The 27,900-nt window shown below is 43.6% G+C and overlaps 1 protein-coding gene across 2 annotated transcripts; it reads left to right on the top strand.

Annotated features, from left to right (window-relative positions):
* Positions 1 to 27,890, top strand: LOC106586643 (nectin-3-like). 2 transcript variants are annotated; one of them, XM_082969122.1, is made up of 7 exons: positions 1 to 94; positions 398 to 470; positions 1,013 to 1,360; positions 7,132 to 7,437; positions 9,681 to 9,783; positions 9,996 to 10,150; positions 26,765 to 27,890. In XM_082969122.1, exons 2-7 carry the CDS (start codon positions 416 to 418, stop codon positions 26,806 to 26,808), a joined length of 1,011 nt encoding a protein of 336 aa, XP_082825248.1. In that variant the 5' UTR covers positions 1 to 94; positions 398 to 415; the 3' UTR covers positions 26,809 to 27,890. The 2 variants fall into 2 exon arrangements, with proteins under 2 accessions (XP_082825248.1, XP_082825249.1); XM_082969123.1 differs by lacking the exons at positions 1 to 94; positions 398 to 470; positions 1,013 to 1,360 and adding an exon at positions 6,654 to 6,877.
* The last annotated feature ends 10 nt before the right edge of the window (positions 27,891 to 27,900 follow it).

The raw sequence follows: 27,900 nt of genomic DNA, 5'->3' as shown, positions 1-27,900 counted from the left end.
GTTTTCCTACAGCAGGAGGACATTTTTCTGTCAGCACAAACGTCAAAAACAAATGTCTCAGCTATTACAGCAGAGGAACTTCCATTCATAAAAGGTTAGTGGTCTATTAAATTTACAGAAGCATCTGTTTTGTTCCATTATTACTGACCAATGTAGGACTGGTTGTTTATTTTTGTGAAAAGGTTTGGGCTACATTGCAAGATGTGCATAGTCTCCATCAAAGAGTGATGATTGGAGACCATTGCTTGAATACATTTTATTGCACACAACATTATTTTACATACAGCTTAGCCTACATAACTGTTTTACATAAACAATGAATAGGTCCTCATTTTTACAAATCACCAATTTTAAGATGTTATATAATTCCATAATTACATTTCCCCTCTGACCATAGCAATGAGAAGAGCAAAGCATGTTACGGAATCTGTGCTGTGTTATTCTACTCATGATCCAGAGGGATACAGAAAGTAGGTTTCCAATTGATGTCATACAATGTGTACTATTGAGATCATGTTTTTGTCTCTTTTTTCTTACTGACACAAGGCAAGACAATAACACCCACCAAACACACAATCCCACCATTCAACTGTAGTCCTTGTCCTTTGTTTTGAGACATGCTGAGCCTGCACAAGTATCTGGCAATGTATTGAATATCTTAGTCTTGATTAAGTGTAAGAACAGAGTCAGGGCTTTTGGCTTATTATTCTAATAACATATTCACTAAGTAGTTTCAGCCGATACTGGACCCAGATCAGTACGTGCTTTAGCCATCTCCTCTGACTATGGCTGCCCAATTTGGCTTAGGGTAAAATATTGAGCAATTGGCACATTTGTTTTTACAATAGCCACATTTCACCATCAATAGGATATCATAGTTCATAAGCACAGCTAAATACTAATAATGGTCTTATCTGTGTGTTTATGTAACATTTCTGTTTATTAGAGTTCATAAACATCTATTCTACAGGTATCTTTTGGGCAGTTTTTTTGGCTTATGTTTTCTCTTCAGGTACACGGGTGATTGGAGGACGCAGGACTGTGGTACAGGGGGAGGATGTGGATTTATCCTGCAGACTGATAGAGACAACTGAGGATCTCGAACAGATAACATGGCAGAAAATTACTTGGGAAGAAACACAGAACCATCATTTTATGCTGAATTATCCCAATGGGGTTACTAAGTTTATTGCACAGAATGGATTGGTAGGTAGAGTCCAATTTATTGGGAACCCATTGGAAAACCTTGGATCTATTCGAATAACAGCTGTCAGACTGTTTGATGAAGGCACCTTCACATGTATCTTCAGTGTTTTCCCCAGAGGAGCATACACTACAGAGATACCCCTGACTGTGCTTGGTAAGAACTATTCCTTCACTCCTTGCATCACTGTTTCTATGATTGACAGTGTGGAAAGACTGAATGTGATAATCAATACTAGAAAGGTAAGAAGTTGGTAGTTTCATAATTCAAGTGAAGCAAGAGCAGAGCCCTCATCTACAGAACCCTCATCTCTGCGCTTAGAAAAAAAGGTGTCCAACGGGTTCTCCTTTACTATTTATATTTTTGACAACTTTTACTTTACTACATTCCTGAAGAAAATATGATACTTTTTACTCCACACATTTTCCCTGACAACGCATAGTACTTTTATTTTAAGGGGTAGATCAGCTTTAATGTTGCAGATAGATTCTAACTTCCATCAATGTAATTGTCTGCATCACTTCCAATCCCCCATATATTCTTTGCAAATATATGTATATATATACACATACATACGTATATAAATACAGATCCCATTTTTTTAAATATATTTTACTTTGTTACTTTCTAATCCTATCACCCCTCCCCTAATTGGAGTAAACTAGTGAATACTATATACATTTTATAGACACAGTCAATTTCACAATTGTTCTATTTTGTTTGTTTTTACTCCTGTCCTTCCTCTACCCTCAACCTCTCCCTGTTCCGTGACAGGTGCATGATAATGGTCCATTCTAAATAAAAACTAATTTCCCACATATATTATTTAGTATATGAAAAGACAACACTAAATTAAGAATAGTCTGATGGGTGACAATATTAGCCTATCACTTGTGAATGATGTATTATCACTTAGGAATGAAGCCCAGTTTGTGCAGTAAGGCAAGACACAGCTTAACTTTTTTTCCCCAACTTTTTCAAATCATCAGTGGTGGGAAAACTACCAAATTGTCATACTTGAATAAAAGTATAAATACCTTAATAGAAAGTTACTAGAGTAAAAGCGAAAGTTACCAAGTAAAATACTACTTGAGTAAAAGTCTAAAAGTATTTGATTTTAAATATACTTAATTATCAAAAGTAAATGGAATTGCTAAAATATACTTAAGTATGAAAAGTTAAAGTTAAAATATAAATCTTTCAAATTTCTTATATTACGCAAATCAGACTGCACCATTGTATTGCTTTAAAAATGTACGGATAGTGTCATAAAATAAGTTGTACTCATCCTTGAAAATGTCGTACTGGAGAGAAGAGGACCAAGGCGCAGCGAGACTGTGAATACTCATACTTTAATAGACTCCAGTAAGGCATCCACAGGAAAACAATAACACGACAATAACAGTCTGACTAGGCACACGGCTAAGCACAGAACAATTCCCCACAACCCCAAAGACAAACACACACACCTATATAGGACTTCCAATCAAAGGCAACTATACACACCTGCCTTCAATTGGAAGTCCCAATCATCCACCCAACATTTAACCAACACAAACATGCCACGTCCTGACCCCAAAACTAAAACACTAGCTCCATCTGCTGGTCAGGACGTGACAGTACCCCCCCCTCAAGGTGCAGACCCCGGAATGCACCTACCAACAAAAAACCCCAACACAAAACCCATAAACAATAACCCTTAAACAATAAGGGAGGGAAGGGAGGGTGGCTGCCGTCACCGACGGCACTGTGCTACACCCTCCCTCCCCAACCCACCTATCCTGGAGGTGGCTCAGGTGCAGGGCGTGGACCTTGCTCCACCGTCGGCGTAGCCCACTTCGGTGGCGCTGCTAGCTGCGCCGGGCAGATGGGCCACTTGGGCTGACCCTGGCAGACGGACCACTCGTGCTGGGCCGGGGGACAGGAGGGCCCCTCGGGCTGGGCCGGGGGATAGGAGGGCCCCTCGGGCTGGGCCGGGGGACAGGAGGGCCCCTCGGGCTGGGCCGGGGGACAGGAGGGCCCCTCGGGCTGGGCCGGGGGACAGGAGGGCCCCTCGGGCTGGGCCGGGGGACAGGAGGGCCCCTCGGGCTGGGCCGGGGGACAGTCTGGCCACTCCGGCAGGTCAGGGCAGTCTGGCCACTCCGGCAGGTCAGGGCAGTCTGGCCACTCCGGCAGGTCAGGGCAGTCTGGCCACTCCGGCAGTTCAGGGCAGTCTGGCCACTCCGGCAGGTCAGGGCAGTCTGGCCACTCCGGCAGGTCAGGGCAGTCTGGCCACTCCGGCAGGTCAGGGCAGTCTGGCCACTCCGGCGGTTCAGCGCAGTCTGGCCACTCCGGCGGTTCAGCGCAGTCTGGCCACTCCGGCGGTTCAGCGCAGTCTGGCCACTCCGGCGGTTCAGCGCAGTCTGACCTCTCTGGCGACTGTTGACTGGCGGGCAGCTCTGACGACTGTTGACTGGCGGGCAGCTCTGGTGACGACTGTTGACTGGCGGGCAGCTCTGGTGACGACTGTTGACTGGCGGGCAGCTCTGGTGACGACTGTTGACTGGCGGGCAGCTCTGGTGACGACTGTTGACTGGCGGGCAGCTCTGGTGACGACTGTTGACTGGCGGGCAGCTCTGGTGACGACTGTTGACTGGCGGGCAGCTCTGGTGACGACTGTTGACTGGCGGGCAGCTCTGGTGACGACTGTTGACTGGCGGGCAGCTCTGGTGACGACTGTTGACTGGCGGGCAGCTCTGGCGACTGTTGACTGGCGGGCAGCTCTTGCCCCGTCAAACAGCCCTTGTGCCCCCCCCCTAAAAAATTATTGGGGGTGCCTCTCGGTCTCCCTTACCTCGCCAGCCTTCTTCCGCTGCTTGGTCCTTTGTTGGTGGGGAATTCTGTCATAAAATAAGTTGTACTCATCCTTGAAAATGTCGTACTGGAGAGAAGAGGACCAAGGCGCAGCGAGACTGTGAATACTCATACTTTAATAGACTCCAGTAAGGCATCCACAGGAAAACAATAACACGACAATAACAGTCTGACTAGGCACACGGCTAAGCACAGAACAATTCCCCACAACCCCAAAGACAAACACACACACCTATATAGGACTTCCAATCAAAGGCAACTATACACACCTGCCTTCAATTGGAAGTCCCAATCATCCACCCAACATTTAACCAACACAAACATGCCACGTCCTGACCCCAAAACTAAAACACTAGCTCCATCTGCTGGTCAGGACGTGACAGATAGCCACGGGCACATTCCAACACTCAGACATTATTTACAAAAGATGCAATTGTGTTTAGTGAGTCCACCAGAACATAGGCAGTAGGGATGATCACGTGTTCTCTTGATAAGTGAGTGAATTTCACAATTTTCCTGTTCTGCTGAACATTCAAAATGTATTGAATTTATTTTAATTTATTTTGGGTAAACAGAATATAGTATTAATTAAAACGCTTGTTTCCAAAGTGGTCCTCAATGGTAAAAACAATAACACATATAATGATTAAATGTTAAGACAAACAAGCATGAATACATTCATTTATATTGACATCCTAAAAAGTGGCACTATTCCCTAAACTTAAAATAAACTCTACAAATTTCACTGTGATGTTTCACAAAAGTTCTGAACCGTTCTATTCTCATTGTTTCTACAGATTATACATTGAAAATACAATGTTTGCTGAAAGTATTATTATATTATTGATCGATTGACTTTTCAGATCACCCAGTAGTGCTATCTTAAGAGTTAGCTCCAGGTAAATATTGCAATTCTTCAGCCATTCCTGGACCTGTGACCAAAAACAAGCTACATATGGACAGTGATCTAAGACACTGCATCTCAGTGCAAGAGGTGTCACTGCAGGACCTGATTCGAATCCAGGGTGCATCACATCCGGCCATGATTGGGAGTCCCATAGGGAGACGCACAATTAGCCCAGCGTCGACTGGGCTTGGCCGGGGTAGGCCGTCATTGTAAATAAGAATTTGTTCTTAACTGACTTGCCTAGTTAAATAAAGGTTAAAATAAATACAGGTTATAAGTTAAATATACTTAAGTACAGTGGTATAAAAAGTACTCAATTGTCATACTTGAGTAAAAGTACAAAGTAAAAGTAAATGCTATACATCATATTCCTTATACTTAGCAAACCAGAAGGCACAATCTTATTATTATGTTAATAAGGGACAGACAGGTGCACACTCAGACATAATTTACAAACACAGTAGTTGTGTTTCGTGAGTCTGCCAGATCATAGGCAGTAGGGATGACAAAGCGTTATATTGATTGGTGCCATAATTCTGTCCTCCTTGAACATTTTAAATGTAAGGAGTACCTTTAGCTGCAAGGGAAAATGTCTGGAGTAAAATGTACATTATTTTCTTTAGGAAGGTAGTGGAGTAAAAGTAATAGTTGTCAAAAATATTAATATTAGAGAACAGATACCACCAAAAACGACTTAAGTATTTCTTAAAAGTATTATTACTTAAGTACTTTACACCACAGGTCTAGCCTATAGAAAGCTGATGGGGTACTCCCTCCCCTTTTTAATAGAGGCCATCAAAACTCTGTTTTCTCATGCAATTGCATAGCCTATAGAAATGTGTTTGATTAGATTTTCAATTACCTTTGCAATGATGTCAGAGTGATTAGATGGACAATAGTGTGTAGAGAACCAAGCAGAAAGCAAGTTTGGTAGGCTACTAATGACCATCAGCAGCATCAGAGCTTGGAGAAGCCTAAACACCCAAAACCATGCCTATCATTATCATATTTCCCAGCATGCTCTATTGTAGGTAGATGTGTTTGTTTCAATATCTGTGTTTTTGTATGTGAATTGATTAGTTGATTAACCTTATGCTACAAGGAAAAAAATAACAATATTTGTCTAAATTTTTCCAGTCTTTTAATAGTTGGACTTATTGCACCCGTTACTGAGATAGTTGTCCCAGTTTAGATTATTTAGGTAGATAATTTCACAAGTATCACTAACCTAGCAGTCTTTCTAAAATGCATGTTGAAGGTGATTAAAAGTTCCAATTGTTAGATATCTTCATTCTGGCTGAGGAAGACACTTAACCCTAATTTGCCCCAGCTGTGATGTACTACTATGGCTGACCCTGTAAAACAACACATTTCACTGCAATTATCTGGTGTATGTGACAATAAAACATTTTAAAATATATGTTATTATTTATAGAGGGTTCTAGGCAGAACCATTTAAAGGGGGATCTTTGAAGAACCCATAGAGATCCAATTCTAATTTCTAATTATATGGAAGAACCCTACGTAGAGGGTTCTCCATAGAATTAGGCAGGAACCCTACGTAGAGGGAACCCTACGTCGAGGAAGAACCCTACGTAGAGGGTTCTAGGTAGAACCAAAAAGGGATCCCGTACAAACTAAAGAACTCTATGTGGTTGTACTTAGCAACTTCCTTTCTGAGAGTGTATCCTCTTACTCAAGCTGTAACCAGGAGAGTACAGGCATCAACAGTTTCTCTAATGGTGGAACAGATGTTGGAATATACAGAATACACCACTATATACAGCATTCCTTAACAGTAGGGCTGTGAATGGGCTGTGAATGCTTTTCAGTGGAACTGCTAAAGCTGAAAAACAGATTTTGGGATGTGTGTGTGAAACTTAATTCCTCAGGTGCAAGTATCTCTCATCAGGGTGAGCAAAAACCTGTTAAAACTGGATTTGCCTAAACCTCCAATACAGTAAATGTGTCACTACTAATGATGTATGTTGCAATTGAACAAATAGTTAACATGATATGGTTTATTTAAAATTTGTTGGACATATAACATGAGCATTTCATGTGATGTGAGGTCTGTTTTGGTCGTTTTTCCATGTATAGTCTGACATTTACAATGAGTGACTTGTTCATGTTTTCTATTCTCTGTTTGTTTGTTTTCTGGTCATAGTTCCTCCAGTGGTGAATGTGACAGTTGATATTCCTCCTGTCACTGGGGAGAATGAGGTTGTCTTGGCAACCTGTGTGGCTGCTGGTGCCAAGCCACAGGCAGAAGTGACGTGGAAGACAGGTGCATTCGGCAGTTTGTTGAGAACAGTGACTAACTCCAGACAGCACGACAACGGAACCACCACAGTACTCAGCCACCTGCTCGGGGTGCCAACCAGAGCAGCCAATCAGCAGCAGGTCCAGTGTGTGGTCAACCAGTCTGCCTTGGTAACAGAAAGGAGCTACAACTACAACTTAGACATCCACTGTAAGTATATACTACACTACTACTTTCCTACCCTATAGACAGACACTGTAAATATATTCTACTACCACTGTCCTACACTATTGGCATCCACTGTAAATGTATACTCCACTTCTACTGCCCTACCCTATAGACAGACACTGTACATATATTATACTACCACTGTCCTACACTATCGTCATCCAATGCAAATGTATACTCCACTATCACTGTCATAGAACATAGACATCCACTGTATATATAGAGTCTCACTGTCTTCGCTGGCTGTAGCCTAGTAGCCCCTCTAACCAGTCCCTGTCTATCTATACACTCTTAGAAAATAAGGTTCTATCCTAGAACCAACTTTTTTTTTGTCTGTCCCAATAGGAGAACCCTTTGAATAACCCCCTATTAGTTCCAGGTAGAACCCTTTTTGGTTCCAGGTCGAAACCTTTTGGGTTCCATGTTAAACCCTTTCAACCGAGGAAAGCCTTTGATCTAACCTGTAACAACTGTTATTTTCTTTAGCTTAAACATAGTTCTGAGGCACAGAGTGGTATGGACCTTTACAAGACTTTCATTGTACTGCTCCTCTACTACAAGTAATCTATCAAACTGAAATGAAGGAAGACCAGGTTTTGCCTCATCTTAGCGTTGGGCCAGTAACCGAAAGGTTGCTAGATTGAATCCCTGAGCTGACAAGGTAAACATCTGTCATTCTTCCCCTGAGCAAGGCAGTTAACCCACTGTTCCTAGTCCATAATTGTAAATAAGAATTTGTCCTTAACTGACTTGCCTCGTTAAACACAGGTTCAATTAAAATAATACAAAATCTGTAGATTAAAGTTCCACTCCTGTCATTGTTATAGTTGTAATATAGCTGTCTTGGTATTGGTGTGTGAGTGTAGGTCTATTTACATTCTATACCGGCAGTAACTGTAACCACCTCTCTGTTTCTCTTTCTCTGTCTCTCAAATCAAAGAAAATTAAATGTTGCTTATCACATATGCCGAATACAACTAGTGTAGACTTTACAGTGAATTGCTTGCTTAAAATCCTTTCCCAACGATGCAGAGTTAAAAAAATTAATTAAATAGTAACTAACACAAGAGGAATAAAATAAAATACGCAAGAATGGAGCTATATGCAAGGAGTACCAGTACCAGATCAATGTGCAGAGGTACGAGGTACAGGTAGTTGAGGTAGATATGTACATGAAGGCAGGGTAAAGGGACTAGGCATCAGGATAGTAATAATAATAAGAGTAAAATAAAGAACAGAGTAGCAGCAGCAAATGATGTGTAAAAGTATGTGTGTGTATGTTAGTGGGTGAGTGTCTGTCTGTATTTGTGTGTTTGTGTTGTGTCAGTATGCGTGTGTGTTGTGTGTGTGTGTGTGTGTGTGTGTGTGTGTGTGTGTGTGTGTGTGTGTGTGTGTGTGTGTGTGTGTGTGTGCATATGTAGTGTTTGAATGTGTGATGGATTTGTCTGGGAGTGACAGTGTAGTGTGGGTGTGTGAGTGTGTATATGGTGTGTATACATAGTCTAGTGAGTGTGCGTAGGGTCAGTATATTTCAGGTCAGTGTATATATAAAGTGTAGAGTCAGTGCAAGACAGAGTCAGTGCAGATAGTTTAGGTAACATAATTGATTATTTAGCAGCCTTATGGCTTGGGGGTAGAATCTGTCTCTGAGCCTGTTGGTCCTAGAGCCGATGCTCTGGTACCGTTTACCGGACGGTAGCAGAGTGAACAGTCTATGGTTTGGGTGGCTGGACTCTTTGGCAATTATTCGTGTCTTCCTCTGGGACCATTTGCTATAGAGATCCTGGATTGGAGGGAGCTCGGCCCCTGTGAGTACTGTGCTGTCCGCACCACCCTTTGTAGCGCTTTGCGGTCAAAGGCAGTGGAATTGCCATACCAAGCTATGATGCAGACAGTCAAGATGTTCTCGATGATGCAGCTGTATAATATTTTGAGGATCTGAGGGCCCATTCTCTTCAGGACTGTGCGGGTGAGTGTGGACCATGTTATGTGCTTACAGATGTGGACGCCAAAGAACTTAAAGGTCTCGACCCACTCCACAACAGCCCCATTGATGTGGATGGAAGTGTTCTCCCCTCTTTCTCCTATAGTCCACGAACAGCACTGCCACCACACTGCTGAGTCTTTGACTTCCTCCCTGTAGGCTGACTCTGACGCTCTCTCTCTCTCTCTCTCTCTCTCTCTCTCTCTCTCTCTCTCTCTCTCTCTCTCTCTCCCTCTCATAGATCCACCTCAGTCAGTGAACATCACCCTTAGTGAGGCCTCTAAAACCACAGTCTTACTATGTGTAACAGATGGAAACCCACATCCCAACTACACCTGGAGCAGGTACTCACTCCTATGTAAACTAGTTCAAACCAGTTTAAATGTAAATGTTATCTGCACTTGTTAAGACATGAGATCTAAATTAGCTAAAGGACAGTTGTTGAATTATGCTGGCAGTGAAATTATGCCTTTGTCTTTAACACACACATGCACACGCACACACACAGTCACACACATACACTCAGCCCCTCTCCTCCTCTCTCTCTCCCCCTCAGAGTGGTCCAGCCATGGCCTGGGTCTTCAGTGAAAGCAGAGGGAGACATACTGCACTTCCTCAGTCTCAGCTCTGAGCTGAATGGTCTCTATGTCTGTGAGGCCTCCAACCCCTACGGACGAGCAACTGGCTCCATCTATGTACACATATCCTCTGGTGAGATGCACCTGAGACACACACACACACACACACACACACACACACACACACACACACACACACACACACACACACACACACACACACACACACACACACACACACACACACACACACACACACACACACACACACACACACACCCTGATTTATTGAATACTTTATTGTCCCATAGGGAAATTTGTCTGATAACAATACAGGCATTCCTGGTATACACATAAAACACAAATATGAGGTTGAGAAATGTGATGTAGCATGGATAACAATGGTTGAGCAAGATGCTCACTTATCTTTCAATGCATGTGTTAATATAAGACTTATGGCCTCATTACCCTTTCTATTGGAAGTTACTGTAAAACCACTAACTAAGATGGTCATGATACACACTTATCTCTTACTGCATATGTACATGTAGTTTAACCTAAAGTCGTGGCCAAAAGTTTTGAGAATGACACAAATATTAATTTCTACAAAGTTGGCTGCTTCAGTGACTAGATATTTTTGTCAGGTGTTACTATGGAATACTGAAGTATAATTACAAGCATTTCATAAGTGTCAAATGCTTTTATTGACAATTGCATGAAGTTGATGCAAAGAGTTAATATTTGCAGTGTTGACCCTTCTTTTTCAAGACCTGCAATCCGCCCTGGCATGCTGTCAATAAACTTCTGGGCCACATCCTGACTGATGGCAGCCCATTCTTACATAATCAATGTTTGGAGTTTGTCAGAATTTGTGGGTTTTTGCTTGTCCATCTGCCCGCTTGAGGATTGACCACAAGTTCTCAATGGGATTAAGGTCTGGGGAGTTTCCTGGACATGGACCCAAAATATCAATGTTTTGTTCCCGAGCTACTTAGGTATCACTTTTGCCTTATGGCAAGGTGCACTATCATGCTGGAAAAGGCATTGTTCCTCACCATTTACATTTACATTTACGTCATTTAGCAGACACTCTTATCCAGAGCGACTTGCATATTGGTGCATTCACCTTATGATATCCAGTGAAACAACCACTTTGCAATAGTACATCTATATTTTTTTTTTGGAGGGGGGGGGTAGAAGGATTACTTTATCCTATCCCAGGTATTCCTTAAAGAGGTGGGGTTTCAGGTGTCTACGGAAGGTGGTGATTGACTCCGCTGTCCTGGTGTTGTGAGGGAGCTTGTTCCACCATTGGGGTGCCAGAGCAGCGAAGAGTTTTGACTGGGCTGAGCGGGAACTGTGCTTCCGCAGAGGTAGGGGGGCCAGCAGGCCAGAGGTGGATGAACGCAGTGCCCTTGTTTGGGTGTAGGGCCTGATCAGAGCCTGAAGGTACGGAGGTGCCGTTCCCCTCACAGCTCCGTAGGCAAGCACCATGGTCTTGTAGCAGATGCGAGCTTCAACAGGAAGCCAGTGGAGTGTGCGGAGGAGCGGGGTGATGTGAGAGAACTGGTTGACTACCAGACAAGCTGCGGCGTTCTGGATGAGTTGTAGGGGTTTAATGGCACAGGCAGGGAGCCCCGCCAACAGGGAGTTGCAGTAATCCAGACGGGAGATGACAAGTGCCTGGATTAGGACCTGCGCCGCTTCCTGTGTAAGGCAGGGTCGTACTCTGCGAATGTTGTATAGCATGAACCTACAGGATCGGGTCACCGCCTTGATGTTAGCGGAGAACGACAGGCGGTTGTCCAGGGTCACGCCGAGGCTCTTAACACTCTGGGAGGAGGACACAATGGAGTTGTCCACCGTGATGGCGAGATCATGGAAAGGGCAGTCCTTCCCCGGGAGGAAGAGCAGCTCCGTCTTGCCGAGGTTCAGCTTGAGGTGGTGATCCGTCATCCACACTGATATGTCTGCCAGACATGCAGAGATGCGATTCGCCACCTGGTTATCAGAAGGGGGAAAGGAGAAGATTCATTGTGTGTCGTCTGCGTAGCAATGATAGGAGAGACCATGTGAGGATATGACAGAGCCAAGTGACTTGGTGTATAGCGAGAATAGGAGTGGGCCAAGAACAGAGCCCTGGGGGGATTCTTGCCACGCCACCTGGTAGGAGCGAACTGTCAGGTAGGACGCAATCCAAGAGTGAGCCGCGCCGGAGATACCCAACTGGGAGAGGGTGGAGAGGAGGATCTGATGGTTCACAGTATCAAAGGCAGCAGATAGGTCTAGAAGGATGAGAGCAGAGGAGAGAGAGTTAGCTTTAGCAGTGCGGAGAGCCTCCGTGACACAGAGAAGAGCAGTCTCAGTTGAATGACCAGCCTTGAAACCTGACTGATTTGGATCAAGAAGGTCATTCTGAGAGAGATAGCAGGAGAGCTGGCCAAGGACGGCACGTTCAAGAGTTTTGGAGAGAAAAGAAAGAAGGGATACTGGTCTGTAGTTGAAGACATCGGAGGGATCGAGTGTAGGTTTTTTGAGAAGGGGTGCAACTCTCGCTCTCTTGAAGACGGAAGGGACGTAGCCAGCGGTCAAGGATGAGTTGATGAGCGAGGTGAGGTAAGGGAGAAGGTCTCCGGAAATGGTCTGGAGAAGAGAGGAGGGGATAGGATCAAGCGGGCAGGTTGTTGGGCGGCCGGTCGTCACAAGACGCAATATTTCATCTGGAGAGAGAGGGGAGAAAGAGGTCAAAGCATAGGGTAGGGCAATGTGAGCAGGACCAGCGGTGTCATTTGACTTAACAAACGAGGATCGGATGTCGTCGACCTTCTTTTCAAAATGGTTGACGAAGTCATCAGCAGAGAGGGAGGAGGGGGGAGGGGGAGGAGGATTCAGGAGGGAGGAGAAGGTGGCAAAGAGCTTCCTAGTGTTAGAGGCAGATGCTTGGAAGTTACAGTGGTAGAAAGTGGCTTTAGCAGCAGAAACAGAGGAGGAAAATGTAGAGAGGAGGGAGTGAAAAGATACCAGGTCCCCAGGGAGGCTAGTTTTCCTCCATTTCCGCTCGGCTGCCCGGAGCCCTGTTCTTTGAGCTCGCAATGAGTCGTTAAGCCACGGAGCAGGAGGGGAGGACCGAGCCGATCGGGAGGATAGGGGGCATAGAGAGTCAAAGGATGCAGAAAGGGAGGAGAGGAGGGTTGAGGAGGCAGAATCAGGAGATTGGTTGGAGAAGGATTGAGCAGAGGGAAGTGATCATAGGATGGAAGAGGAGAGAGTAGCAGGAGAGAGAGAGCGAAGGTTGCGACGGCGCAATACCATCTGAGTATGGGCAGAGTGAGTAGTGTTGGAGGAGAGCGAGAGGGAAAATGATACAAGGTAGTGGTTGGAGACTTGGAGGGGAGTTGCAGTGAGATTAGTAGAAGAACAGCATCTAGTGAAGATGAGGTCAAGCGTATTGCCTGCCTTGTGAGTAGGGGGGGACGGTGAGAGGGTGAGGTCAAAAGAGGAGAGGAGTGGAAAGAAGGAGGCAGAGAGGAATGAGTGAAAGGTAGACGTAGGGAGGTTAATGTCACCCAGAACTGTGAGGGGTAAGCCATCATCAGGAAAGGAACTTATCAAGGCGTCAAACTCATTGATGAACTCTCCAAGGGAACCTGGAGGGCGATAAATGGTAAGGTTGTTAACCTCTATGGGCTACGTAACAGCCACTGCCAGCCTGTGGCGCGATTTTCAAAACCTTAAAAATCCTATTACTTCAATTTCTCAAACATATGACTATTTTACAGCCATTTAAAGACAAGACTCTCGTTAATCTAACCACACTGTCCGATTTCAAAAAGGCTTTACAACGAAAGCAAAACATTAGATTATGTCAGCAGAGTACCAAGCCAGAAATAATCAGACACCCATTTTTCAAGCCAGCATATAATGTCACCAAAACCCAGAAGACAGCTAAATGCAGCACTCACCTTTGATGATCTTCATCAGATGACAACCCTAGGACACTATGTTATACAATACATGCATGTTTTGTTCAATCAAGTTAATATTTATATCAAAAACCAGCTTTTTACATTAGCATGTGACGTTCAGAACTAGCATACCCCCCGCAAACTTCCGGGGAATTCGCTAACATTTTACTAAATTACTCACGATAAACGTTCACAAAAAGCATAACAATTATTTTAAGAATTATAGATACAGACCTCCTCTATGCACTCGATATGTCCGATATTAAAATAGCTTTTTGGTGAAAGCACATTTTGCAATATTCTAAGTACATAGCCCAGGCATCACGGGCTCGCTATTTAGACACCCGGCAAGTTTAGCACTCACCATAATCATATTTACTATTATAAAAGTTTCATTACCTTTTGTTGTCTTCATCAGAATGCACACCCAGGACTGCTACTTCAATAACAAATGTTGGTTTGGTCCAAAATAATCCATCGTTATATCCGAATAGCGGCGTTTTGTTCGTGCGTTCCAGACACTATCCGAAATAGTAAAGAAGTGTCGCGCGCATGGCGCAATTCGTGACAATAAAATTCTAAATATTCCATTACCGTACTTCGAAGCATGTCAACCGCTGTTTAAAATCAATTTTTACGACATTTTTCTCGTAGAAAAGCGATAATATTCCGACAGGGAATCTCCTTTTCGGCAAACAGAGGAAAAAATCCCAAAGGCGGGGGCGGTCGGGGTCATGCGCATAAGCCCAGTGTCCCTTGATCGGCCACTTGAGAAAGGCGATAATGTGTTTCAGCCTGGGGCTGGAATGACGACATTCTGTTTTTTCCCGGGCTCTGAGCGCCTATGGACGACGTGGGAAGTGTCACGTTAGAGCAGAGATCCTTAGTAAATGATAGAGATGGAAAAGAAGTTCAAGAAATGGTCAGACAGGCCACTTCCTGTAAAGGAATCTCTCAGGTTTTGACCTGCCATTTGAGTTCTGTTATACTCACAGACACCATTCAAACAGTTTTAGAAAATTTAGGGTGTTTTCTATCCATATGTAATAAGTATATGCATATTCTAGTTACTGGGTAGGAGTGGTAACCAGATTAAATCGGGTATGTTTTTTATCCAGCCGTGTCAATACTGCCCCCTAGCCCTAACAGGTTAACCTCTCTAGAGTAGGTGGCACCAAATCGTCCCACCTACGCAACAGCCAGTGTAATCCCGTGGCGCGATTTTCAAATACCTTAGAAATGCTATTACTTCAATTTCTCAAACATATGACTATTTTACACCATTTTAAAGACAAGACTCTCGTTAATCTAACCACACTGTCCGATTTCAAAAAGGCTTTACAACGAAAGCAAAACATTAGATTATGTCAGCAGAGTACCCAGCCAGAAATAATCAGACACCCATTTTTCAAGCTAGCATATAATGTCACAAAAACCCAGAAGACAGCTAAATGCAGCACTAACCTTTGATGATCTTCATCAGATGACACACCTAGGACATTATGTTATACAATACATACATGTTTTGTTCAATCAAGTTCATATTTATATCAAAAACCAGCTTTTTACATTAGCATGTGACGTTCAGAACTAGCATACCCCCCGCAAACTTCCGGCGAATTTACTAACATTTTACTAAATTACTCACGATAAACGTTCACAAAAAGCATAACAATTATTTTAAGAATTATAGATACAGACCTCCTCTATGCACTCGATATGTCCGATTTTAAAATAGCTTTTTGGTGAAAGCACATTTTGCAATATTCTCAGTAGATAGCCCAGGCATCACGGGCTCGCTATTTAGACACCCGGCAAGTTTAGCACTCACCATAATCATATTTACTATTATAAAAATGTCATTACCTTTTGTTGTCTTCGTCAGAATGCACACCCAGGACGTCTACTTCAATAACAAATGTTGGTTTGGTCCAAAATAATCCATCGTTATATCCGAATAGCGGCGTTTTGTTCGTGCGTTCCAGACACTATCCGAAATAGTAAAGAAGTGTCGCGCGCTTGGCGCAATTCCTGACAATAAAATTCAAAGTATTCCATTGCCGTACGTCGAAGCATGTCAACCACTGTTTAAAATCAATTTTTACGTCATTTTTCTCGTAGAAAAGCGATAAAATTCCGACAGGGAATCTCCTTTTCGGCAAACAGAGGAAAAAATCCCAAAGGCGGGGGCGGTCGGGGTCACGCGCATAAGCTAGTGTCTCTTGATGGGCCACTTGAGAAAGGCGATAATGTGTTTCAGCCTGGGGCTGGAATGACGACATTCTCTTTTTTCCCGGGCTCTGAGCGCCTATGGACGACGTGGGAAGTGTCACGTTAGAGCAGAGATCCTTAGTAAATGATAGAGATGGCAAAGAAGTTCCAGAAATGGTCAGACAGGCCACTTCCTGTAAAGGAATCTCTCAGGTTTTGACCTGCCATTTGAGTTCTGTTATACTCACAGACACCATTCAAACAGTTTTAGAAAATTTAGGGTGTTTTCTATCCATATGTAATAAGTATATGCATATTCTAGTTACTGAGTAGGAGTGGTAACCAGATTAAATCGGGTATGTTTTTTATCCAGCCGTGTCAATGCTGCCCCCTAGCCCTAACAGGTTAACAAACAGATTACCTACCATTTTGAATCACACCGTACCTTCTCCGCTATGCAATCTGGTTTCAGAGCCGGTCATGCGTGCACCTCAGCCACGCTCAAGGTCCTTAACGATATCATAACTGCTATCGATAAGAGACATCACTGTGCAGCTGTGTTCATCAACCTGGCCAAGGCTTTCGACTCTGTCAATCACCACATTCTTATTGGCAGACTCAACAGCCTTGGTTTCTCAAATTATTGCCTCGCCTAGTTCACCAACTACTTCTCTGATAGAGTTCAGTGTGTCAAATCGGAGGGCCTGTTGTCCGGCCCTCTGGTGGTCTCTATGGGGGTGCCACTGGGTTCAATTCTTGGGCCGACTCTCTTCTCTGTACACATCAATGATGTCGCTCATGCTGCTGGTGATTCTCTGATCCACCTCTACGCAGATGATACCATTCTGTATACTTCTGGCCCTTCTTTGGACACTGTGTTAACTTCTTGGTGACAGGGGGCAGTATTCGGAAATTCAGATGAATAATGTGCCCAAATTAAACTGCCTGCTACTCAGGCCCAGAAGGTAGGATATGCATATTATTAGTAAATTCGTATAGAAAACACTCTGAATTTTCTAAAACTGTTTGAATGATGTCTGTGAGTATAACAGAACTCATATGGCAGGCAAAAACCTGAGAAAAAATCCAACCAGGAAGTGGTTTGTAGTTTTTCAACTTGTTGCCTTTCCAAACTACAGTGTATGTGGGGTTATTTTGCACTTCCTAAGGCTTCCACTAGATTTCAACAGTCTTTAGAACCTTGTTTCATGCTTCTACTGTTTCTGGAGAGACAATAAGAGCTGTCTCAAGCCTTTGGACCACTGTGTTCTTTACTGCGCAGTCATGCAGGCACGCCGTTCCTTCTTTTTCCTCTGTAATGAATACGCTTTTGTCCGGCGTGAATATTATCAAAGATTTATGTTAAAAAGACCCTACGGATTGATTGTAAGCATCGTTTGACATGTTTCTACGAACGGTAATGGAACTATTTGACTTTTCATCTCGGGATTTGCGCTCGCTCATTATGCCTTTGGAATAGTGATCTGAATGCCTGAACAAAACGGATGTATTTGGACATAAATGATGGACTTTATTGAACAAAACGAACATTCTTGTGGAAGTGGGAGTCCTGGGAGTGCATTCCGACCAAGATCAGCAAAAGTAAGTGAAGATTTACATTACTATTTCAGAGTTTTGTTGACCTCAGAACTTGGCGGGTAACTGTATAGCTTGCTTTGATGGCTGAGCTCTGTACTCAGAATATTGAACAATGTGCTTTCGCCATAAAGCTGTTTTGAAATCTGACACAGCGGTTGCATTAACCTCTATGGGCTAGGTGGGACGTAAGCTTCTCCCACTCTATTCAACAACCAGTGGCATCGCGTGGCGCGAAATACAAATACCTCAAAAATGCAATCATTTCAATATTTCAAACATTCGACTATTTTACACCATTTGAAAGATAAGACTCTCGTTAATCTAACCACATTGTCCGATTTCAAAAAGGCTTTACAGCGAATGCAAAACATTAGATTATGTTAGGAGAGTACATAGACACAAATAACCACACAGCCATTTTTCAAGCTAGCATATATGTCATAAAAACCCAAAACACAGCTAAATGCAGCACTAACCTTTGATGATCTTCATCAGATGACACTCCTAGGACATTATGTTATACCATACATGTATGTTTTGTTCAATCAAGTTCATATTTATATCAAAAAACAGCTTTTTACATTAGCATGTGATGTTCAGAACTAGCATTCCCACCCAAAACTTACGGTGAATTTACTGAATTACTCATGATAAACATTGACAAAATACATAACAATTATTTTAAGAATTATAGATACAGAACTCCTTTATGCAATCGCTATGTCTGATTTTAAAATAGCTTTTCGGCGAAAGAACATTTTGCAATATTCTGAGTACATAGCTCAGCCATCACGGCTAGCTAATTTGACACCCGCCAAGTTCGGGGAAACCTAAACTCAGAAATACTATAAGAAAAATTGGATTACCTTTGCTGTTCTTTGTCAGAATGCACTTCCAGGACTGCTACTTCCACAACAAATGTTGTTTTTGTTCCAAATAATCCATAGTTATGTGCAAATACCCCCGTTTTGTTCGTGCGTTCAGGTCACTATCCAAAGGGTAAGGCGCGAGCGCATTTGGAGACAAAACATTTAAAAATGTTCCTTTACCTTACTTAGAAGCATGTCAAACGCTGTTTAACCTCTCTGGGCTAGGCGGGACGAAATCGTCCCACCTACGCAACAGCCAGTGTAATCCCGTGGCGCGATTTTCAAATACCTTAGAAATGCTATTACTTCAATTTCTCAAACATATGACTATTTTACACCATTTTAAAGACAAGACTCTCGTTAATCTAACCACACTGTCCGATTTCAAAAAGGCTTTACAACGAAAGCAAAACATTAGATTATGTCAGCAGAGTACCCAGCCAGAAATAATCAGACACCCATTTTTCAAGCTAGCATATAATGTCACAAAAACCCAGAAGACAGCTAAATGCAGCACTAACCTTTGATGATCTTCATCAGATGACACACCTAGGACATTATGTTATACAATACATACATGTTTTGTTCAATCAAGTTCATATTTATATCAAAAACCAGCTTTTTACATTAGCATGTGACGTTCAGAACTAGCATACCCCCCGCAAACTTCCGGCGAATTTACTAACAATTTACTAAATTACTCATGATAAACGTTCACAAAAAGCATAACAATTATTTTAAGAATTATAGATACAGAACTCCTCTATGCACTCGATATGTCCGAATTTAAAATAGCTTTTCGGTGAAAGCACATTTTGCAATATTCTCAGTAGATAGCCCGGCATCACAGGGCTAGCTATTTAGACACCCAGCAAGTTTAGCCTTCACCAAAATCAGATTTACTATTAGAAAAGTTTGATTACCTTTTCTGTTCTTCGTCAGAATGCACTCCCAGGACTTCTACTTCAATAACAAATGTTGGTTTGGTCCAAAATAATCCATAGTTATGTTCCAACAGTGGCGTTTTGTTAGTGCGTTCTAGACACTATCCGAATGGTAAATAAGGGTCATGCGCACGGCGCATTTCATGACAAAAGATTTCTAAATATTTCATTACCGTACTTCGAAGCATGTCAAAATCTGTTTAAAATCAATTTTTATGCCATTTTTCTCGTAAAAAAGCGATAATATTCCGACCGGGAATCTGCAATTAGGTAAACAGCCGAAAGAAAATATATCACTTCGTCGACTCGGGCACGCGCCTAATTCCTTTGTCCTCTGATCGGCCACTTAGCAAAGGCGATAATGTGTTTCAGCCTGGGGCTGCCTCGACATCGTTCAGCTTTTTCCCGGGCTCTGAGAGCCTATGGGAGCCGTAGGAAGTGTCACGTTACAGCTAAGTTCCTGACTCTTCAATAAACAGAGGCAAGAACAACAACACCTTGTCAGACAGGCCACTTCCTGCATGAAATCTTCTCAGGTTTTTGCCTGCCATATGAGTTCTGTTACACTCACAGACACCATTCAAACAGTTTTAGAAACTTTAGGGTGTTTTCTATCCAAAGCCAATAATTATATGCATATTCTAGTTACTGGGCAGGAGTAGTAACCAGATTAAATTGGGTACGTTTTTTATCCGGCCGTGTAAATACTGCCCCCTAGCCCTAACAGGTTATAGACCACATGGGGTTCAAGGCAGATTAATTCCCTCCAGATCCATGAACTGTTTTAGCCTCAACCTCCTCCCAACCAAATCTTCCAAAATACGTTAATTCTTATCAAGTTAAAGCATTTCTAAAGATTAACCTAGTGTGCACTTCTGCCTTTTAATCAACAAGAAGAAACATGTCTGTGGGTTTAGGGGTGGTAGTGGTAGTGGTTAGTGTGTGTGTACTGTCATGACGTTGCCCTCTTTACATTACTAGTGTACATTTCTTTGTGTTGGTTTCATTCACACATACTGATTGGTTGGATGCTAATTAAACCTATACTATACTGAGTGGGACATGCATTTCGTTCTTCAGTGAAATTAAAAATAATCCAATACCTCTAGTGACCAGGCATTGCAATGAAAAGTAGCTGTTTGACCACTCAAAAAAGGAGAAGAAGAAAGAAGTCAGTGAAAACCACAGTTTGTTGCAATCACCAAACTTGCCTCAGAGATAAAGAATGATATTTAGAATGTCTATTAGACAGTTAGCAGTTGTTTCCTTCGTGAGAATATATTTTTAACTACTCTTTAGTTTCAGTGCTTTTGAACATATTGTAAACTGTTAAAAATCATTCAGAAGTTTGAGTCTGAGTCTACCCATTATTATAGTGTTATTGTATTATTATCATTATTATTATTATTATTATTCTGTATTATTGTTATTATTATTATATGTTTACGTGTTGTGTGCAGTATGTAAAGAATGGCTATTTTTATAATATTTTTATTGAAGCTTTATTCAACCAGGAAGTTCCATTGGGGCCTGAAAAGGGAGACCTGGCCAGGAGGCCAGCAGTAAATACAAAAAAGCACATACAATTCAACAGTACAGTGCATACACAGCAAAAACATGACTTCCTCACATTACTCTGTTCCTCTGAGATTGGGAGTTTCCCTTTGGGATGTGTAACCAGTGACAGAGGCGTGATACAGAGAGATTGATGAAAACAAAAAACTGTAAAAAGAACTACCAAGACAAAGAGATATCAGATAACGGACATTGAAGCTCTTTCTCTCATATAAGTAAGTAACTGTTTACAAGCCTTCTACACCAGAATCTGGACTAAATGCTAGTAGCTAAGCCTCCGGCCAAGTTCCTAAATTGATTAATGTGCTGTTACTCTGAGAACTAAGTCCACTCTTAGAATCGATGCAAAGGCACATTGAAGATGACCTGGCAGGTCGTGGTGGCCTAACACTTTGTTAAGACATATACAGTTGAAGTCGGAAGATTACATACACCTTAGCAAAGTACATTTAAACTCAGTTTTTCAAAATTCCTGACATTTAATCCTAGTAAGCATTTCCCTGTCTTAGGTCATGTTATAGTGTGGACACTATATAAATAATGACATGGTTATTATTGGTATTGACCGTGACCTTTCCCTTTTGATGATGTCATCACTAAGAGTGAGTTCTATGCAATGTGATTCTACCACCGGTGGAGTGGGCTATATAGTTCTGCTATATTTGTACCGTTTGTACCTGGCAATACACCTTTAGGTTTGGGTTGAAAGTAAAGGAAAGTAATATCGAAATGCGTGTGGGCATTCCTTGTCAAGTTACTACACCTTTTTGGCGACGAGGATAAAACTTTATCAACTTGTACAGGGCGAGGTGCTAGCTTGCTAAGAAACAGTGGAGGTAGTCAGTTAGCTAGCTAGCTTAATGAGCGACGGAGAGCAGGTGCCGCTGGACGGAAACGCCAACGGGGATAATCAGCAGCAAGTGAAAATCGCTAACGAGGATCAAGGACAAGTTGGGGTTATAATGGCAATGTTTTGGACTATCACTGAGTTTGTGGAAGAGAACGAGGACTGGACGGAATATGTGGAAAGGTTGGGACACTTTTTCTTGGCAAATGGAATCATAGATGAGGCTAAACAGCGCTCTATTCTCTTGAGTGTGTGTGGGGCTAAAACCTACAAGCTAATGAGAAATTTGGCTACACCACGGAGACTGGGAGAAATTCCTTTTGGGGATCTAGTTGCTCTCGTTCAGACTCACCACAATCCAAAGCCGTCAGTGATTGTCCAGAGGTTCAAGTTTAACTGCCATTTTCGGAAAACAGGTCAGTCTGTTGCTAACTTTGTTGCTGAATTACGTGAACTCTCTGAACATTGTGAGTTTAGGGCTATGTTAGAGGACATGCTCCATGACAGATTAGTCTGTGGCATTAATGAGGACAGCATACAGCGCCGGTTGCTGGGGGAAGCCACACTGACTTTCAAGAGAGCATTGGAACCATCTCAAGGGATGGAGATAGCCGCTAGTAATGTGAAAAATATTCAAAAGGCCAACAGTGAAAGTTGTGCAGTGCATCAGGTGACAAAAGAGGTGGCAGGAAAAAGGGGAAAAGCAGTGGAATGTTTCAGATGTGGAGGGACACATTATGGTAACAACTGTAAGTTTATGAAGACTGTCTGTCACAATTGCAACAAAAAGGGACATTTATCAAAAAAATGCAGGGGTCCTAGGAGCAAGCCAGAGGGTGGGCGGACTGGGCTGGGCAAGTTCACAGCACCAAAGCCTCAGTCAGCAGTGCACCACCTAGAGAGCACAGAGGAGGAGGAAGAGCATTGTTCCTACAACATATTTAAGGTGAGGGAGCCGTGCGCAGAGCCTATCTATGCTACAGTGGACGTAGATGGAAAGCAGATGAGGATGGAGGTTGACACGGGGGCCTCTGCCTCTGTCATAAGTGAGGAGACCTACAAACAAAAATGGGGCTCAAGACAGGTTTCTGCCCTCACACCGGCAGGGATCAGACTGCGTACGTACACCGGGGAGACCATACCATTGCTGGGGGCTCTAGAGGTGGACATTGCATACAACAGCCAGGAAGTGAGAGCACGGCTCCTGGTGGTGAAAGGGAATGAGCCTAGTTTACTAGGGCATGACTGGCTATAACAAAATACAACTGAGCTGGGGTGAGATAAAACACACCCGAGTGACTGAGGATGTCATTCAAAAGTACCCAGAGATTTTCAAAGATGAACTGGGCACACTGCAGGGTACTGCAGTTAAGCTGTTCGTGGATCCTCAGGCCGAGCCTCGCTTTTTCAAGCCCAGGACAGTGCCTTACGCCATGAAAAAGAAAGTGGAAGATGAGTTGGAGCGGCTGCAGGAAGCAAACGTCATTACTCCCGTTCAGTTCTCCCGCTGGGCAGCTCCTATCGTTCCCGTTCTGAAAAGTGACGGCACGGTGCGTATATGTGGGGACTACAAACTCACCAACAGGGCCTCTAAGCTAGACGCTTACCCGCTGCCACGGGTGGAGGACTTGTTCACGACACTGGCAGGAGGCAAGATGTTCTCAAAGCTTGACATGAGTCACGCCTACCAACAGCTCCTCCTGGACGAGGACTCAAAAGAGTATGTCACAGTGAACACTCACAAAGGCTTGTTCAGGTACAACCGCTTGGTTTTCGGAGTGGCGTCCAGCCCAGCCATTTTCCAGAGGACAATGGACAATCTGCTGCAGGGGATCCCTCATGTAGCAGTGTACCTGGATGACATGGTTACAGGGGAGACGGAGGAGGAGCACCTCCACCATCTGGACCAGGTGTTAAAGAGATTATCTGAGGCAGGGCTGCGCCTGAAGCGTAGCAAGTGCACATTCCAAGCACAGAGTGTGCCATACCTAGGTCACAAGATCACAGCGCAGGGTCTGTGTCCTGTGGAGGACAAAGTCAGGGCAATCAAGGATGCTCCAAACCCCAAGAATGGGTCAGAGCTCAGGTCATTCCTGGGCATGGTGAACTACTATGAGAGTTCCTCCCGGAGCGGTCAACAGTGTTGGCTCCACTTTATCAGTTGCTTCACAAAGACTGTAAATGGAAGTGGGGACCAGCACAAGAGAAAGCTTTCAAGGAAGTGAAAGCACTACTACAATCAGCACAACTTCTGGTTAATTTTGACCAAGACAAAGAGATCATCCTGTCATGTGACGCCTCACCCTATGGCGTCGGGGCAGTACTCTCTCATCAGATGGAGGACGGGTCAGAGAGACCCATTGGATTCGCATCACGTACGCTGACGAGTGCTGAGAAGGGTTATTCACAGTTAGACAAGGAAGGTCTGGCCATAGTCTTTGCTGTGAAACGCTTCCATCAGTACCTCTACGGTCGTCATTTCACCATATGTACTGACCACAAACCACTGATGAGCCTTTTTAGTGAATCAAGATGCATTCCGCCCATGGCTTCAGCAAGGTTTCAGCGCTGGGCCCTGACACTTTCAGCTTACCAGTACACGATAGTGTATAGAGCGGGGAAGGACAATGCAAATGCAGACGCGCTCAGCCGTCTCCCGCTACCAGAGATGCCTGCCACAACTGTGGTGCCTCCCGAGACAATTTTCCTAATGGAGAGATTGTCAAACTCACCTGTGAATGCCAAACAGATCACTACATCTGTGGGAGTGGCCTGACCGCCCATGGTCCAGGCTGCATATAGATTTTGCAGGCCCTTTCATGGGTCACATGTTCCTTGTCATGGTGGACGCACACTCCAAGTGGCTGGAGGCGCACATCATGAGCAACATCACAGCGACCACAACCATCGAAAAGCTTCGGCAGGTGTTTTCACCCATGGTCTGCCGGACTCTCTGGTGTCCGAAAACGCAACAACGTTTACCTGTGACTTGTTCCAAGAATTCATGCAGAGAAACGGGATCCGCCATGTCCGCAGCGCCCCGTTTCACCCGGCCTCAAACGGCTTAGCGGAGCGGGCTGTGCAGACACTGAAAGAGGGGCTCAAAAGGATGACTGTGGGAACCATCACAACTAAGCTCTCTCGGTTCTTGTTCCAGTACTGCATCACGCCACAAACAATAACAGGACAGGCTCCAGCGGTGATGTTAATGGGCAGAAAGCCAAAAGCTCACCTGGATCTACTGCGTCCGAACATCAGAGCACGAGTGGAACGGAAGCAGGAGAAACAAAAAGAGAGACATGACCACCACGCAAGGGAGAGACAGTTAAAACCCAATGACACTGTCTACATCCGCAACTTCACAAGCAGCCAACAGTGGTTGCCAGGTATCATTCTGAGTCAGAGTGGTCCCGTCTCCTTTGTGGTCAAACTGACTGATGGGCGAGTCATGCGCAGACACCAGGACCATCTCCGCCTGCGCTATGACAAACACAAGACCATGTTTTCAGACGGAACAGCTGTGGGTGGTAGTGTACAAGTTGAAATCCCACAGGAAACAGCATCTGAGGAACAAGGGCATTCAGTGGTTCCAGCAGAGGGTGATGGACATTCTCTCACAAACACCCAACCCACTCCTGTGCCCTCAGACCCAGCTCCACTGGGACACGCCTTACCTGTGTCTCATAGCACACCAGGAGTACTGCGCAGATCACAGCGTAGTCACAAGCCTCCTGAAAGACTAACTCTGTAGTTGAGACTGAGAGACTCGTGGTGTTAGGGTTTGTTTGGAGCAGCAGACCTAGTTGAAAAGAAATAAGGACTGTCATTTTGTTGTTGTTGTTGTTTTGTTTACATTTACGGTAACACCAGCAGAAGTTCTACAGTGTGGTGTAGTAAAGAAAAGAAAACACTGATGTGGTTTACTTGTTAACCTTATGTTTTCCTTACAGGGGGGATTTAAATTGAGGGGGGAGAAGTGTTATAGTGTGGACACTATATAAATAATGACATAGTTATTATTGGTATTGAGCATGACCTTTCCCTTTTGATGATGTCATCACTAAGAGTGAGTTCTGTGCAATGTGATTCTACCACCGGTGGAGTGAGCTATATAGTTCTGCTATATTTGTACCGTTTGTACCTGGCAATACACCTTTAGGTTTGGGTTGAAAGTAAAGGAAAGTAATATCAATATGTGTGTGGGCATTCCTTGTCAAGTTACTACAGGTCAGTTAGGGTCACCACTTTATTTTAAGAATGTGAAATGTCAGAATAATAGTAGAGAGAATGATTTATTTCAACTTTTATTTCTTTCATCACATTCCCAGTGGGTCAGAGGTTTACATACACTCAATAAGTATTTGGTAGCTTTGCCTTTAAATTGTTTAATTTGGGTCAAACGTTTCGGGTAGCCTTCCACAAGCTTCCCACAATAAGTTGGGTGAATTTTGGCCCATTCCTCCTGACAGAGCTGGTGTATCTGAGTCAGGTTTGTAGGCCTCCTTCCTCGTACACGCTTTTGCAGTTCTGCCCACAAATTTTCTATTGGATTGAGGTCAGGGCTTTGTGTCTCCTGACCCCTCCTGTCTCAGCCTCCAGTATTTATGCTGCAATTGTTTAGGTGTCGGGGGGCTAGGGTCAGTCTGTTATATCTGGAGTTTTTCTCCTGTCTTATCCGGTGTCCTGTGTGAATTTAAGGATGCTCTCTCAAATTCTTTCTTTCTTTCTCTCTCTCAGAGGACCTGAGCCCTAGGACCGTGCCTCAGGACTACCTGGCATGATGACTCCTTGTTGTCCCCAGTCCAACTGGCTGTGCTGCTGCTCCAGTTTCAACTGTTCTGCCTGCGGCTATGGAACCCTGACCTGTTCACCGGACGTGCTACCTGTCTCAGACCTGCTGTTTTCATCTCTCTAGAGCCAGCAGTAGTGGTAGAGATACTCTGAATGAAAAACCAACTGACATTTACTCCTGAGGTGCTGACCTGTTGCACCCTCGACAACCACTGTGATTATTATTATTTGACCCTGATGGTCATCAATGAACATTTGAACACAATGTTTTGTTATAATCTCCACCCGGCACAGCCAGAAGAGGACTGACCACCCCTCATTGCCTGGTTCCACTCAAGGTTTCTTCCTAGATGCTGGCCTTTCTAGGGAGTTTTTCCTAGCCACCCTGCTTCTACACCTGCATTGCTTGCTGTTTGGGGTTTTAGGCTGGGTTTCTGTAGAGCACTTTGAGATATTAGTTGATGTAAGAAGGGCTTTATAAATACATTTGATTTGATTTGATTTGACAATGACCCAAAGCACAGCTTCAAACTATGCAATAAGTATTTAGGGAAGAAGCAGTCAGCTGGTATTCTGTCTATAATGGAATGGCCAGCACAGTCCCCGGACCATTTTGAGCTCTTGTGGGAGCAGCTTGACCGTATGGTACGTAAGAAGTGCCCATCAAGCCAATACAACTCGTGGGAGGTGCTTCAGGAAGCATGGGGTGAAATCTCTTCAGATTACCTCAACAAATTGGAAACTAGAATGCCAAAGGTCTGCTAGGCTGTAACTGCTGCAAATGGAGGATTCTTTGACAAAAGCCAAGTTTGAAGGACACAATTATCATTTCACTTAAAAATCATTATTTATAACCTTGTTAACGTCTTGACTATATTTCCGATTCATGTTGCAACTCATTTCATGTGTGTTTTCATGGAAAACAAGGACATTTCTAAGTGACCCCAAACTTTTGAACGGTAGTGTATATAGTGCATCATCAGAGAGGGGGGTCCCAAGTCATACAGATTCTGGCCTGTTGCTGTTTTTAACTTTGTTTTTCTTAAAGAAAATATATAATTTTGTCCCATCATTCTTGTTTT

Source organism: Salmo salar, chromosome 25, assembly GCF_965601325.2.
Source record: "Salmo salar chromosome 25, fSalSal1, whole genome shotgun sequence".
Classification (NCBI taxonomy): Eukaryota; Metazoa; Chordata; class Actinopteri; order Salmoniformes; family Salmonidae; genus Salmo; species Salmo salar.
The sequence above is the reverse complement of the archived record's forward strand: the minus strand, read 5'-3'. Positions and strand labels throughout refer to the sequence as shown.

What these genes read in the sequence shown, in the direction of transcription:
- LOC106586643 (XM_082969122.1), top strand. Translation starts at nt 416, where the DNA reads ATGTTACGGAATCTGTGCTGTGTTATTCTACTCATGATCCAGAGGGAT. An exon ending in GATACCCCTGACTGTGCTTG is followed by an intron (nt 1,361 to 7,131) that starts GTAAGAACTATT and finishes TTCTGGTCATAG; the next exon opens with TTCCTCCAGTGGTGAATGTG. An exon ending in CTACAACTTAGACATCCACT is followed by an intron (nt 7,438 to 9,680) that starts GTAAGTATATAC and finishes TCCCTCTCATAG; the next exon opens with ATCCACCTCAGTCAGTGAAC.